The sequence below is a fragment of the Amblyomma mixtum genome, chromosome 6, assembly GCF_055824585.1.
Source record: "Amblyomma mixtum isolate Tamu chromosome 6, ASM5582458v1, whole genome shotgun sequence".
NCBI classification, from domain to species: domain Eukaryota; kingdom Metazoa; phylum Arthropoda; class Arachnida; order Ixodida; family Ixodidae; genus Amblyomma; species Amblyomma mixtum.
Genome location: NC_143017.1, coordinates 114,543,059 through 114,559,584, shown reverse-complemented (window position 1 = coordinate 114,559,584; position 16,526 = coordinate 114,543,059). Strand labels below are relative to the sequence as shown.

Genomic DNA, 16,526 nt, shown 5'->3' with positions numbered 1-16,526 from the left:
ATGCGCGAGCAAGATGGAGCGAGGTGTATGAAGCTGCGAGCGTGCATTTATCTTGTAAATAAGTTTTCGTTGTATATAGTCATCTTTTGTTTTCAACGTACTCGTTCAACCATTTTTCCAATCAATATATATGATGACTGTGCACTGAGAGCGTGTAATGAAGCACAGAAATGAATTTATCACCCGTGTAACTACGCAATTCGCCCAGAAAAATCCGAGGCGCCTACAGTTGCTGTTCAAGGAAGACTGACTGAGTGACTGTAGTTGCGTGTTTGTGAACATATTGCGCTGTGTGCTGGTCATCAATTCGGGTGAGTCGAGAACCCGTATGCAGTAAGACTGAGCACTTCGAGTATTGATAGTATCTTTTTGCATTTTTATTAATTTTATTGTTTCTTTGTTGATAAACTCCAATGTATCTCTACAATCCGCGCTTTAATTTGCTGCTTGTAATTTTCTTTCATGTGTGTATTTTACTTATTTTTTATTTATATATAAATAAATAAATTTACTCCGCAAATAGTGCCTTTTCGCTACGAATATACCCCCCCCCCCCTCCGACGCCAACAACCAATGGGCCCCCCCCTGAAAAAAATTCTGCGGACGCCCTTGGGTCAGTGCAATAATGCCCAGGATTCCTGGACATCGTCCGGTAGTGCCACCTGGCGTCGTTCAGGAGCACTGCCGTCAAGCAGGCTACTCCTGTCAACACTACAGCAATGCTGCAAAGGTAGGATTGGATCGGAGAAACTTTATTGATCTCGAAGATCAATGGGGTGGGATGCATGGCCCCCTAATGGAGGGTGACCTTTCCCACCCAGTCCGCAAATTTCGCTTGCGTGTTCTTAGGCTACCTCAGTAGCCTAAGCCAGGCTTCCCGGGAGGGAGCCGGTAGAAGGTCTTTTGGAGGTGGATTTACCTTAGAATCCCATACGATGTGTTCGTCTGTTGCTGTGTTACCGCAATGTAAGCAGTTGGGATCGATGGGTTCTGTGGTAATTGTAGACAGAAGAATGGGGGTCATGACTGTCCCAGTTTGGGCTCTGCGTAGGTTTCTGGCCTGTTGTCTGGCAAGGGCCGGGTGAGGTGCAGGGTAAAGTTTCCGCGCCTCACGGAGCTGATTGGTCATTTCTCGGTAAGTGAAAGTTTCATTCATGTGAGAGTCCGAGGCACTCCCCGATCCCTCCCGGTTTGCTAGAGCTCGGGCATATCGGTTCGCCTTCTCGTTTCCCGCATTTCCCTTGTGTGCAGGGACCCAAATAATTTCTACGCGCCTTATTCTTTGCCTGTGTTTGATTAGTCCTGCGGCTGCAGAGCAAATCAGGCCTTTGTTATAATTATGGATCGCAATCTTCGAGTCGCTAATTATTATGCCTACGCTCTCGTCCCTGAGAGCTAAGGCAATGGCTACTTCTTCGGCCTTTGTTGCTGAAGTTACTGTCGCTACAGCAAAGAACCTGGGCTGGTTTTCTGTCGCTCGCACCATGGTGGCGAAGCATTTGTCGTCCTTTGCTCGGGCCGCGTCCACATAGACTGCAGCTGGGTCGCTATTGGTCTTCGATTCTTTGAGCCCGGTTCGCTCTCCTAGCTGCATGCCTTTCCACCGCCAGGTTTTTGGGGAGAGGTAGGATTTTTATGTGCTGTCTGATTGTGATCGGCAGCATCTCCCTGCAGCTAGAGTCCTACACCGGCTCTATCCCTAGCCTGTATAGTACCATACGGCCTGCAACAGAGGCTGAGAGCCTCAGTATTTGTGCTTCTTTATGCTGCTTCATTAGCTCTTCTAGTGTGCTGTATGTGCCTCGTTCGAGTATCTTTTCGGTCCTAGTGTATCTAGGCAACCCTAGAACTGTTTTGTAGACCGTTCGAATGGTCACATTAACCGATTCTACCACTCTTGCCTTCAGGTTGCAGTAAGGTAAAGGGTATGTAATGCGGCTGATCATGAAGGCTTGCACTATGCGGCAGAGATATTGCTCCTTCATCCTCTATGTTTATTAACCACTCTTCTGATCAGTCCTAGCACTTGTTTACTTGTGGCCCGAATGGCCTTTAGTGCATCTTGACCTCCCCCATCTTTGTGGAAGGTGAGGCCAAGGATCGTGAGGCTATCCACATCGGCGATATTCTTTCCTGCCAATTTGATGTTCAAGAGTTTCCTCGCATTAAGGTTTTTGCAGTGATCGCATTCAGCGCATGATCTGATCTCCACTGCAAGCACTTTAGACTTTGTTGGGCAGCAATTTAGCCCGATGCCGACGGCATATGAGCTAATTGTGTCTGCAGCCTTCTGTAGTGCCTCTTCTACATGTGGCTTGGTACCGGTATTGGTCCAGATAGTAATATCATCGGCATACACCGCGTGTTTGACACGTGGGATTTAGCGCATGAGCTTCGGGAGGGATCTCATGGATACGTTAAAGAAGAAGGGGGAGAGGACTGCACCTGGTGGCGTCCCATTAGTACCCATATGAATCATGGATCCTTGGAGCTCCCCAAATTTAACTGCGGCTGTTCTGTTGCAAAGGAAGTTTCTGATATAATTATATGTCCCGGCCCCTACGTTCATCTCGATTCATGGGATAAGTTATCGATCGATTCATGGGATAAGTTAAGAATCCTTAACTTATCGATTCATGGGATAAGTTATCGAAAGCCTTGCATAGGTCTAAGCTGAGGATGGTATGCAGTCGTTTCTCCCTTATTGTCTGAGGAAAGATATCGTTTTGAATCATCCGAGTATGTCCTGAGTCGAGAGGCCAGGCCTGAAGCCAATTTGGTTACTAGGAAAGAGTTTTTCCCTCTCGGCATAAGCGTTGAGTCTGTTGAGAGCTACGAGCTCTAGGACCTTGCCTAGGCAGGTCTAAGATTTTGAATATCTAGTTTCTTGCCCGCATAGGGAATGAATATGTCCTTACCATGTTTCCAGGAGGCCGGGATAGAGCCATCACCAAATACTTCAATGAGTGTTGGAACAACGGTTCTATCCTGGCCTCCTGGAAACATGCTGCAAAGGTGGCTCTAAAGGCAGCAATAAAAACTGGGCGAGAGATGGCGTGTAGATCCAGGGACAGCCTCCAAACTTACCAAGAAATTACATCAGCATGCCCACTGTTGCAGGCCCTCTCCTCTATTCACCCACGTGCAAGTCGCAGACCAAAACTCAAGCGAACGCGTGGCGACGGGTGCAGACAAATACTTACCCGCACCCGCTTCTGCTGCCCAGAATACACACACATAGATACACACCAACATGCAAATTCTGCTCACAACCAGCCACACTAGCTCACTCCCCATGGGAATGCCAACACCTACCCTTCACACACCCTACAACCACTACAACCGAACAGTGGGCGGAACTATTGAGCAGCTTGGAAGCCACCGCTCAAGAGAGAACTGTTGCCTGGGCTGCAGAGGCCGCCGCGGCGTAAGGACTTGCGGCCGTCGGATCTCCAGCCCCTTCCTAAAATCTCTCAGATATAAAGTTGTTACCTACCTGTCTACCTTTTTCGCAGGTTGGTGCAGCAAACCAGACACAGTAAGCCGCTGCTTGTAACAATACAGGAAAGGTGCAAAGGAGAGGTTTGTGGGCCTCTCATGTAGTCCTCTACTAACCGCAATTTTCCAGTAGCGTCATCACAGGCGGTTGTCTGACTTCCTGATATCCGAAGGCAATGGACCGTGGCCATTAATCTGTGTGTGGCATAGCAGAACGTGGTTGATACTCACTGCGCATGCGCAGACGACCCCGTGTACGCAATCGGTCAATGCGATGCGGAGAGAGAAAGCTTTCATGGAGGCCAGTCCGTGGAGTAAACACAATAGTTTCCTTAAAGCGAGAAAAAGTGTCGAAATTTGTGCTAAGCATTTGCGGTGTGCTATTGTGCATCCAAGGTTGTGCGCACTAGACAGCAGTAGCATCTGCGCCAGCCAACCTGTCGACTGATCAGCAGGCCTTGTTTCGCTTCATGTTGTAAGCTTTCCTTTTCATTATTTTTATTATATTAGTCAGAAGCGGCTGATAGACGTTGCCGACCCGAACACTCGACGCGCGAGCTCTGCGTAGTTGCTATTGTCGTTTATTGCATGGCGCTGCCCATTAACTTCCGCGAAAAATGCCGGTGTCCAAATGCCTGCGCGGATTTTCCGAGCATTACTCTAGCCGCCATTTCGCTTGTACGGTAGTTGTTTTGGTGGTTATCGATCAGTGCGACGAGGAAAAAAATAGCCGACGTATGAGCCACGCGCACACCTGAGGGCTTCGTCAAGGCTGCTCAAATGGCACGTGAGACATTTAAGGCCCCAAGCTCTTCACGCTCATCTCCAGAAGCTTGGAAACTGCACGTGCGTCCTTTCTGCGGTGCGGTAGACTCGAAGCTGGATAAACTCAGAAGCGTCCTCTCACCGCCTCGTGTAGGCTGGAGAAATCGCAGCAAGTTGAGCGCTCTTTCTAAAAGCTGTGCCTTGAGTATCAAGAAAAGGTACACCGTTGGCAGAAACTTGGAAGACCATCGATGGCTAAGGCAAGTGGCGGTAATGAAAGCCTGCATTACAGGTATTGCTCATGCCTTCTATTATCATTAGTACGCACTAATGGCTGCATGTCCTCATCCATTTGTGTAACTTCAGGCGCCCCACAAGGATCCATGCTTGGTTTTCTCTTATTTCTCATCTCCATCGACGACCAGCCTAACAACCTGAAATCCTCAGCTAGACATTTTGCCGATGTTTTTGTCTTATCCCGGTTAGTAAAAACTGCTAACGATGTTACTGTGCTTTAAGCTGGGCTTCATGCTGTTTCCGACTGGTGCTTTGCGCGGAATATGACACTCAAAGCCACTAAATATAAAGAAATGCGCTTTTGTCACCGTGGATTTCCACCCAATTTCCTATTGCCTTAATGGGGCCTTCTTAACATCTCTAAAATCACATAAGTACTTTGGCGTTACTGTCGCATCAAACCTAACTTGGAATGAGCCCATTATTTCAAATATTACAAATACTAACTGCAGGCTAGGCTATATTAACGTAATTTTTCTATGGCGCACACGTCTGTGAAACTACTTCTCTATTAATCACTCGTCCGCTCCAAACTAGAATATCCTGCACGGTGTGAGACGCTCAAAGAGATTTATTAACCAATAGTCTTGAATCAGTTCAAAATCGATCCGCACGTTTCATTCTCGGTGACTATGTTCGTTTATCGAGCGTAACAATCTTGACTCATTATGACTAGCAGCTTCGACCATGCGATCCCTCTAATCTCTTTTCTTTAGAATATGTGACACTAATACAACCAAAAAAGTGCACTGATCACACCGCCGGCATACATACAGGCATGTCTCATCGCTCGTCGATAATCATGTGTAAATCAGAAATACTCCATTTTCGAGCTGCACTTTATCAATATTCCTTTATACCTAAAGCAGCATCGGAGTGCAACCGCCAACCTGGAACACTGGTGTTTGCCGATAATGTCCAGGGACTTAAAAAAAGCCTTTATATCTGATACAACGCCGGTAGACTTTCAATAATTTGTTCCAGCCATGTTCTTGTAGATCAAGTTGCGTACTTCGGTTTGTTAACGAGAATGTCGTGCGTTGTGCGGGACTTCATAGTCTTCGTCCTTTATTATGCTTTACTGAACCGCAAAGTGTCAAATGTTACTACCCGTATGCTATACCTTGAGCGTCGTTGTTTTTTGCTTAGTTTCCTGATTTCACCTTGCCGTGTGCTTCTGGCAGCAAATAATTTGCATGTATTGCATAATTTTCTTGCTATCGTCACTATTACGCAATTTCAGTCTTCTTAACTTGCAGTGTCATGTGCACCTGTTGTCCTCAATCCCTGCCCCCCTTCCCCCTCTTTTTTTTGTTTTTTGTCAAGTCCCGCTCCTGTCTATAATGCCCACCAGGCCAAGAGGGTAACTTAAATACTTAAAAATCAATAAAATCATGATCTTTTTTTATTTTCTAAGTCCTGCTGCTAGGCTATTCTAAACCCTCAAGTTCACATACATGTAGTACGTTTCAGGCTATTCTTTTTGCAGTTTCTTTCTACTGCCGGACAGACACAGGGTTTCGTTCTGCTAAATTGTGTTTATGGTTTTGTTTATGTTTGTTTCATTCGTGTCTTTAGCTACAACTTTTTATCCTTTTTTGGAGGTTACGTCTATATCTCTCTTTATTTTCGCACGTGGTTATTAAAAGAATAACCATTCTAGCCCCCTCTTAGACTATTATTAGAGGCATTTCCGCATTTTTGCTTTCCTTGCTTCGGTGGCTTAATTCGTTCTCTTTGAGTTTTCGATTGGCTGCTCTTTTTGCCCTTTTGTGTTGTGTTTCTTGTTTAGATGCTTCAGCTGCTGCTTCTGGTTTTTGCGCTTTTTTGCTTGGTTTAACCATCATCAGCGATGTCGCAATTGGTATTATGAAACATACTTTTTTATATAACCTTTTCTTACATAATTTCTGGCGCAAGGTTTAATACTTAAAAGCCGAAGAAAGGTTATCCCAGTTCTTTCCAAACTTCGCACTTTATATTTTCTTCGATTTTATTATGTACTTACTTTTTACTCATAGTCATAGTTATAGGCTTTAAGGACTACAGAAACCTGCCAGGCGCAATTCCGCGCTCATTAGTCGGACTCACATTGCACAATGAACAACTTTAAAATTTACTGCAATACACCTCATGAGGCCTGTACGTATTCACATGTTCAGACATTTATTTCCTATTACATATGCTGTTCCTGCTTGCCTGTCAAACTTACACAGTGCACAAGCAGCAATAAATAATCTCGGTTGACATTGCCGCGATTGATTTTAATCTTGATAGATTTCCAAAAGGATCAAATAAGTCCCAGGCTTATTTCTTCGTGACGCATTTGGTGTGGTAACGGTGATCTTATCGTCTTCTAGATCACAGGTGCCCCGTTACTCTGGACTGCATTTCTCCTGATTGTGACAGCATGCTACGCCAAAAGACAGGAAGACATTGTTTCTACGACGAGTGGACCCGTCCAAGGAGCCGTCCTTCCAAGCACGGCTGGTCCGGTGCGCACTTATTTGGGCATTCCATTCGCCGAGCCTCCCGTTGGGGAGCTCCGCTTCAAGAAGCCCCGTCCCAAGAAGCCTTGGAAAGATGTGCTAAACGCCACACTGATGCCACCTTTGTGTCCCCAATTTCCCATACACTTCAACAATTTCTTTCATGTTGAGCCTTCGGATGCAATGTCCGAAGACTGCCTTTTCTTGAACGTGTTCGCGCCCGCGAAGCTAGACTCGAATCCGAAAGCTGTGATCGTCTACTTCCATGGTGGCGCGTTCTCATACGCCGGCATCGGTATGAATATATTCGACGCATCAGAACTTGCAGTGAGGGGTGATGTAATTGTGGTAACCGTAGCTTACAGACTCGGTGCTCTCGGATTTCTGAACCTGGGCACCGAAGACGCCCCCGGCAACATGGGACTTTACGACCAGCTACTGGCCATGCATTGGGTCAAAGTGAATGCGAGAGCCTTTGGTGGCGATCCGAACGCGATAACGCTGATGGGTCAGAGTGCGGGAGCCATCTCTATTGGATTTCACCTAATATCACCACTAAGCAAAGGACTCTTCCAGCGGGCCATAATGCAGAGCGCAAGTCCCTTCACCTCCAGCGCAGTCAGTAGGAAAGACCAGTCTGTTCACCGAGCGAAATTGCTTATGACGCACCTCAAATGTGACAGGAATGGTACTCGGGAGCTGAGCCTCAAAGAAGCCGTCTTGTGCCTCCGGTCGAAGTCGTCGAAGGCCATTTTAGACGCTACCAGTCAGTTCACCACGCTTGGCTTGGACGGTTTCTTTCCAGTGATCGGCCAAGACTTCGTGCCCGAGGAACCCGCGTCGGCCCTACGACACGTTAAACTGAACGCTGAAGAACTGCTGACAGGTGCCTATGAGGCTGAAGGCGATGCTTTCATTCACTTCATTCTGAAGACGCTTCTCAATACCGGCGAAATTGGTGACCTCCGGAAGAGTCAGATGGTGGTCCTTATGAAAACGTTAGGGGCCTCATTGGTGCAAAGTGACATCGACCCAATAGTCGAGAAATACTTTAACCACATCGCTGCCTCGGATGCAAAGGGAGCAGTGTACGCAGCCGCAGATTTGGCAGGCCACAGCCAGTTCTCTTGCCCGACGTTCTACTTCGCCAGGGGCTTCGTGCGTCCGAACACAACGGTATACGTGTACGAGGCGTCGCAAGGACCGTCGTTCACTGGCTTACCAAAATGGGTCCGTCCCACGCACGGCGACGACATCGTGTTCAGCTTGGGTTCGATGCTCAGCCTGGGAGCGAACGTGTCCGAAGCCGATGAGAGAGCGACCAAGAAGTTCATAAACATCGTGTCCAGCTTCAGCCGATCAGGGTGAGAAACTAAATCATCACTGTTTGCCAACATTCCTCTGATTCTGCATGCGCTCATTCAACTTTTGCAGGAATATTACACCCATTGATTAAGCTACGGAAACACTGCATTTTCTCTCTTGTGCCCTCATTCGTCATTTGGAGGTCCGTTATTCGCCTAACGAGCACAAAACCTGGTTTTGATTTTTTTTTCTTTAGCTTTATTGTGAGACCCTGCCACAAACGCTCACAAGCTGATGACGTGAGAAATTCTACTTGTATTATTTTAACAACATATGTATGTCAAAAGCAGTTGGCTGACCACGTCGCATGAGTTAACGCCTGAAAAACAGCAGTCAGTGTGGCCGAAATGAGGTCAACTTTCTGAAGCTTTCCACCAATTAATACTACTAATACTGCTTCAGCTAAAACTTATTATTACCGCTGTTTACTGAAATCTACTATATCTCGCGACGCGTGAGCTACTCCGCTTACTTAGTTCTACAACGCATAAATGAACACTTTCGGCCGCATTTTTTCTTTCTTTTTTTTTTGCGGTCAGACGTTGGCAGCTGTTCCTAGGGCTCTCCACGCGTTCTGAAATAAACGAGCACGAAGAACTGACATTTAATCTTAGCGCGAATTTGCTCATTTTCCTTTCGCGTTTCTGCAGCCCACGACAGAAAATAGCATGAAACAATACAAAACCGATAAGAAAGTGGGTGCCTGCATTCGTGTAGGGGACGAAGGCTGCGAGAGGCTCGCTGGGTGTTCTTTGCCAGCAAGGTAGTGATAAAAGCTGATGAGAAAAATTTTACTAGCAAGCTATATTGTCTTCTCGTTTTTGACCTGCACCAGTTACGGAGATTCTCTTCAGTACCATGTATATGATATTTCCCTTCTCGGACATTCAAGAGGCCTAGACATTAATGTCATTCGGACTGAGAAATCTTGTTTTGCATGCTCCACCCGTTACATTCTCGACAAAACTGCCGTGGGACGTTCTTGTCTTGAGCTGACACGGGGTATTGTTAGGGAATGAAAGAATATGGGCATTTTACCCAGCACCGCAGCATTTAAGGGAACCTGAAAAACTCCTCTTGGTCCATCGTTGCATCATCGCTCATCTTCCTTCATAGTAGAGTGGTGGTACTGGAAATGTGATGACCCTTTAGGCCGTTTTTGTCGCTTTTTTTCCGACAGTCGAGCATATGTTTCATGAAGTGAGCAATGAAGCACGTAGGTTACCAAATTATGATTTACAGATGGCATGCTTTTCCCGTGTTGCGCAATGCCTGGGCCTGTATAGCTTCCAGCATGATGCCTATTTTGACAGTTTTCTCCTGTACCACGAAAATTTGAAAGTCTAGCCTTCTTGGCTGTGTTTATAGCTCGTAATAGAAGATTTCCTGCGAATCGCGTATTCAGATAGCTATCACCATTGCCATGCCAGTACGTGGCTGATGTTAAGTATCTGTATCCGTTTCAGTGTTCCCAAAGTGAGCGAAAACACACCGTGGCCCAAGTTCAACGACGGGGAACAGTACATGCACCTAAGCGACCATGCCAACGTTGTGAAGAAGCGTCCACTACATTCAATCTGCAATTTCTGGAACAAGGTCGAGCCGTACGAATAAAAGTGTGAATGAACTGAAAGCGAATCGTGGTGTCATGTTTCTTGTTCTCTATAAATGTGTCCGAAGTCTACAAAATTTTCCTGGTCATACGGCTGTCATATTTGTGCTAGACTCGACTGTCACTTCTGTTATTTCTTCTATCAAGTCTTATCTTTCTCTACTCTGGTGCTTTAGGAAACCAGAAGGGACCCGCGATACTAGCAACGCCCTCCATTCGGGAAACCGTAAGTGCGCTGTGTCAAGGAGCGTCAACAAATATTGGCCAGGGTCACATTATAAGCCACAAATTGTCTTGTGCTATGCTTATAGCCTCCTGTAGGCTAATAAAAAAACGAGGTCTCAGCTGCGCTACACTTTTATTACCCTAATACGGGAATTAATCCACGTTGCGCCAAGTTTTGTTCTCATACATACAAAGCGAGTGCTGTCACCAAACAAACCTTTACGGACTCGTTTCGTTACGTTGGTAGTAAGAACTCACATGGCAACAACGGTGACTTTCGTCCATGTCATTTCTACTTATAATGTTCGCCTGCTCCCCGATGTCTCCACGCGACCATTTGTTTTGTTTTGTTTCTGTCATTTTTTTTTCTTTCCGGTGGTGCCACGCGTCGTAGGTGAGGGCGGTCCTGCGATTATAAGTAACGAGGGTGCCAGCGTTGGCACGAGCACAGCCTTTTTGCACGCGACCAGGCAACCAAAATGCCAAAAAAACTATCACTCAAAAAATGCAAATGTTCGGCTGCAAGCAAATTCTATATATCCTCCTTGGCTGCAAGCACATGCGTGCGCGGTAAATTACACGTGCGAATGAGGCCACAAGCGTGTGCTGGAACGCTACACTAAGCTCATAATAAAGGACACAGAGCACATTCCAAATGGGCCAATAGCCAAATCTCCGTTCAGTTAAAACACAAAATGCTAAATTTCTGGTATATTACCTCCAAATCAGGGCAAAAATTCCTGTATTCCTGGACATCATCCGGTAGTGCAACCTGACGTCGTTCAGGAGCATTGTTGTCAAGCAGGCTACTCGCGCCAGCACTACAGCAATGCTACAAAGGTGGCTCTAAAGGCAGCAATAAAAACCAGACGAGAGATGGCGTCTGGATCCAGAGACAGCCTCCAAACTTACCAAGAAATTACATCAGCATGCCCACTGTTGCAGGCCCTCTCGTCTATTTACCCACCTGCAAGTCGCAGACCAAAACTGCCCAGAATACGCCCACATAGATACACGCCGGCATGAAAATTAGCTCCCAACCAGCTACATTACCTCACTCCCCACGAAAATGCCAACACCTACCCTTCACAAACCCTACAATCACTACAACCAAACAGTGGGCTGAACTGTTACGCAGCTCAGAAGCCACAGCTCAAGAGAGAACTGTCGCCTGGGCTGCGGAGGCCGCCACGGCTCAAGGACTTGGGGCCGTCTGATCTCCAGGCCTTTCCTAAAATCTCTCATAAATAAAATTGTTACCTACCTGTCTACCTTTTTCGCAGGTTGGTGCGGCAAACTCAACCTTCGACATACAAAGGCTTGATCGTTTTGTCTGCTGCGACGCTCTTCACCTGTGGAATAAACGTGGTTTCAATCAATCTTCACTTGTCAGAAACAGCAAAACGCCGACTCGTACTCTGCAGTTTTTTTTCTCATATGTTTCCCCTTTCCCTTCGTACTTTTCTTAGGACGCTTAATCTTCTACCTCTTCTTTCTTGGTAGCCGAGTCTCTCTTGAAGTCAGGACAATCGCAGCTTCTATTGAGCGCCTTCTCTTCTTTTTCTTCAACCCTGTTTTTAGGCATGGAATATTTTTAGGTCTTATTCTAGGCAAATCAGGACAAACATCATAATTTCAATTTTCGTTTTGCAGTAGCTAGATGGTGGTGTCACCATTCTAGCTCATGCAAAGAGTAAAATTTGAATGAAACTTACCGAAGCGTACAGTATTGTGTCAGCGCTGAATCCGTTGATCGTTTGAATAGTCGATTTCAGTGGCTCGGGATATCGTAGTGAGCACAGAAAAGAGGTGCAACTTTCTTTTTTTGCTTGTGACATTATTGATATGTATTGTAACCTTATATTTCGCTATTTGATCTATTTGGTTTATGATTTATGGCGGTTTAACGTCCCAAAGTGACTTATGCTATGAGAGACGCCTTAGTGAAGGGCTCCGTAAATTTCGACTACCTGCGGCTCGTTAACGTGCACTGATATCGCACAGTACACGGGCTTCTAGCCTTTCGCCTCCATCTAAATGCGACCACCGCAACCGGGATCGAACCCGCATCTTTCGGGTGAGTAGCCGAGCGCCATAGCCACAGAGCCGCCGCGGCGGCAAAACCTGAATTAATTTTGCATAGCTCCCAAAGGTAGTTTTTAAATGGCCGATCGTCCAGCTAATCTACTTCAAGTTGGTTCGTCATTATTTACGCGTAAGAGTGAAAGGACTGGGACGGCACCGAACTAACGAACCACTGTCATCCGCACACGCATTCAAGCCTCTTTGAGCCCTTACCATGGTCTTGACAACCTGGTTCATGCAGTTTTTCCTCGCTGGCAAATTGCCAAGCGCCGGCCGTTGCATTACCGCGCCGTGCCAGCCGTAGTACCAAATGGCTTGAAGTTCTCGCGATTCACCTTCTCGGAGTCGACTGCTCGCTGCTGACTCTGAGTTGACTGCTCGATCCGGCGTGCAGCCATACATTTGTTCGATAGTTTGTTGTTGTTGTTGTTGTTGTTGTTGTTGTTGTCGTCGTTGTTGTTGTTGTTGTTGTTGTTGTTGTTGTTGTTGTTGTTGTTGTTGTTGTTGTTGTTGTTGTTGTTGTTGTTGTTGTTGTTGTTGTTGTTGTTGTTGTTGTTGTTGTTGTTGTTGTTGTTTAAGACCTTATTTGTGCGCAAATTTAGAAGAGAAGTTGTGATGTGATCAGGCAGACGGAAGCCCTTGAGCACCGGCGGCCTCCGCAGCCTACTTGCATGCCGCCACTTGTACGGCTGGGTCTGAGCTGCCAGTGCCTCCCACTGCTCCATATTTTCAATGTTGCTGCGTCGTTTGGGAAGATTTTTGCAACCCCACATCATATGCGTTAGGTTGGCTGGCTGAGGGCAGAATTTACATGTACCCGGGTACTTGTCTGGGTAAATGTGCGAGTAAATTGTGGGATGAGGGTACGCATTTGTCTGTAAGCGGCGCCAGGTGTTTTCTTGGGCTTTAGTTAGGGTTTTGTGGCCGGCAGGGTATCGTTTGCGAGCCAGATGATAGGCTTGCGTAAGTTCCTGGTATGCGGTCAGTACATCCTTGTGAGAGCTACTGCCACCACCGTGTTCTCCCTTTTCCCGGTACGCTAGTTCTCGGGCGGTGTTGTGGGCGGATTCGTTGCCTGGAACGGAGGAATGAGCGGGTGCCCGGATGATGCTGACCCTGTGTGAAAGGGTGAGGTCTCGAAGGATTCTGGCCGCTTGGGGTGTCACGCGACTTCGGGCGTAATTTTTAACGGCTCGTTTGGAGTCCGAGATGATGGTAGTGGTTTGAGGTAGGGTGAGGGCCAAGGCTATAGCCGCCTCTTTTGCAGTTTCTGCATTATTGGTATTGATCGTGCCTCCGCTGAAAAGGACTCCCTGTACATCCGTGACGACTGCCGTCATGGCCCGTTTTACGGCGTGGTCGGCTGCGTCCGTGTACACCGCTCCAGGGTCTTTGTGGTAGCGTTCGTGCAGGTGTTTGAAGCGGTCTTGGCGGCGTGCTTCGTGGTATTCTGGGTGCATATTTTTCGGCAGGGGAGGGACTAGGAAATTCTTTCTAATTTCCTTAGGCAGGCTTGTTTTCGGATACGTTGTGCTCTTGTGATGTATTCCTATGGCAGCGAGTATGTACCGTCCCGTTGTCGTAGTGGTTAGACGCGTATTGATAGTAGAGGTCGCCCTCGATAAGTTCTTCCGCCGTGTCGTGGATGCCTAAAGCCATTAGTTTCTCGGTAGAGGCGTTGATGGGGAGTCCTAGAGCTGTCTTCTATGCTCTTCTGATAATTCTGTTCTATTTGTCGCGTTCCATGGCGTAAGGTTTCATGTACGAGGCCACGTTGTTGATGCGGCTGATTACGGAGGCCTGTACGAGTCTGATCAATTCATGTTCTTTCATCCCGGAGTTCTTGTTTGATATCCGTTTGATAGTTTTCAACTGCGCGTTTAGCTGTGGGGATGTGAAACGCGGTGTTTGGTGTTTAGAGATTAAAATCACACCGTTGGAGCCGCGTACATGTGCAAAGCGCAGTATACGACTCGAAAGAACCAGATTTGGTAGGTCCCACAGCAACCACTCTACGTGTATTGCGAAGGTGGTGGCAACGTCGCTGCTCGGAATGCATTACAGCGCGATTGGCTTAAATGGTAAAAAAGCTTGCGTGCTATTCGATGGGAGTTGTGCGCTGTTCGGAAGCATGCTTACAAGATTGGTGCCGCAAAGTAGAGACTCTTTCGAACCGTCGTGTGGCGCACACCACGGATGCCGGAATTTCCCTTACGAACACGTCGTGTCTTGCAGGTGGGCGTACAGCGGAATTGGCTACTTAGACAACTCGCCTCGTTCCCTATACTCGCGCCAGCCATGACGCCAGCTCTCGCAGGACCCCATCGTTTCCCGCGCAGCTCCAGCTCCACTGAGCTGTTTTCGCGGGCGACCATCCTTGGACGTACTTCATCGAGGCCCTACTCGCAGTTGTTCCTTCAGCGGCACATTTCCCTGCCACCGCGCTGCTACCAATGACACCGGAGGATACAACGAGCGCCTCGCTCTCGGCTTCCTTACCGCGTCTTGGTGTGCCCGCTACGCTGCAACCTGCTTCGCTTGTCCTGCCGTGCTCGTTGGTCCTGCAAAGGACACTTGGATGTCCACGTCGCACTCCGTTTCACACGGACCTCGAGGCGCTGGTTTTAAGGACTACCGGACACACTCAAACTCAAAAATGTCCAATTTTTTGTTGTGAGTGGCGAACCGTTTCCTGCTATCGGAGTGTGCAGCGTAAAAGTTTCTTTTGCAGGTGCAGTACTGAGCACGAAAATGGCGGTGCGCGCCTGATCGACACAAGACGTAATTCTTGGGCTCTACTTTTTGCAGGTGCCCGGCTCTAACGTTGAGTACCACACCAGCAAGCTCGTCTGCGGCAAGCGTCTCATCACTAGTCTTATAGAAGACTCGTGCAGTAGTGTTCTCCGTTTCTCCTGATACCGTCGTGCCTCTTTCTACTTTATGCGTACCGGTTTCCTGCCCCGATACCATCCTCTAAACGGTTTGCGTGCCTGTGGAGCCGATTCATTTCGCCTGCATGAAGAAGAACGTCATGGTTTCTCATGCCATGGTTGCCGTCAGCCAAGGTCACATTCCACTATGGGCACTGAATTGTTCAATATAATCTGCAATTTTCCCTCAAGGCTTGAAACTTGCGTAACGGATCCTGACTCATCAGTATCTGTTGCCTTGGTTACCGACGCCTTGGACACGACATGCCAGAGTCCCCCGACGAACAGCAATTACTTCGCATGATTGCCAACTGGCCCTCTAGGCACGAGCGGCGTGCTCTGTTGGCCGTTCTTGTGCGACATTACTCAGTGCACGACTTTCCTAAGCCAGGCGGCCCACCTTCATTTCCACCGTCTCGGACGCCTTGCAGGGTTGAAATTGGGGCCCCCATCCGATCCGACAAAAGCACCACCGAGTGTCACCGTCTGAAAACAAAGCTATCAATGAACAAGAGAAAATGTTAACCAAAGGTGGTTTTCAAGAGTCGTCGAGCCCTTGGGCTGCTCTAGTGATTTTTGTCTGGAAGAAGGACGGCTCGTGGTGTTTTTGCGTTCATTACCGTCATCCGGATGCCGCCACTAGACAAGACGTATGCGCTCTTCTCCGACTAGACGATGCCATCGACTTGCTTTTTACGGTTTCTATATACTTTTCTTTTGTCGACCTCCCATCGGGGTATTGACATATTAATATGCGCTCGGCGGATGAAGAGAAAACTGCGTTTATTACTACCGAATTCAACGTTATTTATGAATTTTGAGTTATGATTTATGAATTTAATATGATGCCATTCGGACTTTGCAATACGCCCGCTAATTTCGAAAGATCTTTGGAATCTGTTCTCCGTGGTTTGAAATCTGTGGTCTGCACGTGCTATCTCGACGATGTCATTTTCGGAAAGACGTTCAGGGAGCACAACCACCGTTCTGCAGCCGTCCTGGGCTGTGTGCGCAAGCTGGCCTTGAGCTAAGCTCTAAAAAGTGCCGCTTTGGTGAGCGACAAGCGTTAGTGCCTCGACTCGTCGTTGACAAAAACGCAATCAGAACTCACCCAGCCATGACGGAAGCTGTAGAGTCGTTCAAGCCACCTGAGTCAATCAAAGAACTACGGACTTTTTCACACACTTTCGCCCCCGTGACATCTCCTAGGTGCGACTTCATCTTCTTTATGAAATTCTGAAATTTTTTCACACGTCGCGT

At 47.5% G+C, this 16,526-nt stretch overlaps 1 protein-coding gene across 2 annotated transcripts; it reads left to right on the top strand.

The window, feature by feature from the left end:
• Positions 1–4,314: 4,314 nt before the first annotated feature.
• On the top strand, positions 4,315–10,052 carry LOC149340099 (acetylcholinesterase-like). 2 transcript variants are annotated; one of them, XM_089548858.1, is made up of 3 exons: positions 4,315–4,523; positions 6,921–8,413; positions 9,881–10,052. In XM_089548858.1, exons 1-3 carry the CDS (start codon positions 4,515–4,517, stop codon positions 10,026–10,028), a joined length of 1,650 nt encoding a protein of 549 aa, XP_089404984.1. In that variant the 5' UTR covers positions 4,315–4,514; the 3' UTR covers positions 10,029–10,052. The 2 variants fall into 2 exon arrangements, with proteins under 2 accessions (XP_089404984.1, XP_089404985.1); XM_089548859.1 differs by having other exon boundaries at positions 4,315–4,555.
• The last annotated feature ends 6,474 nt before the right edge of the window (positions 10,053–16,526 follow it).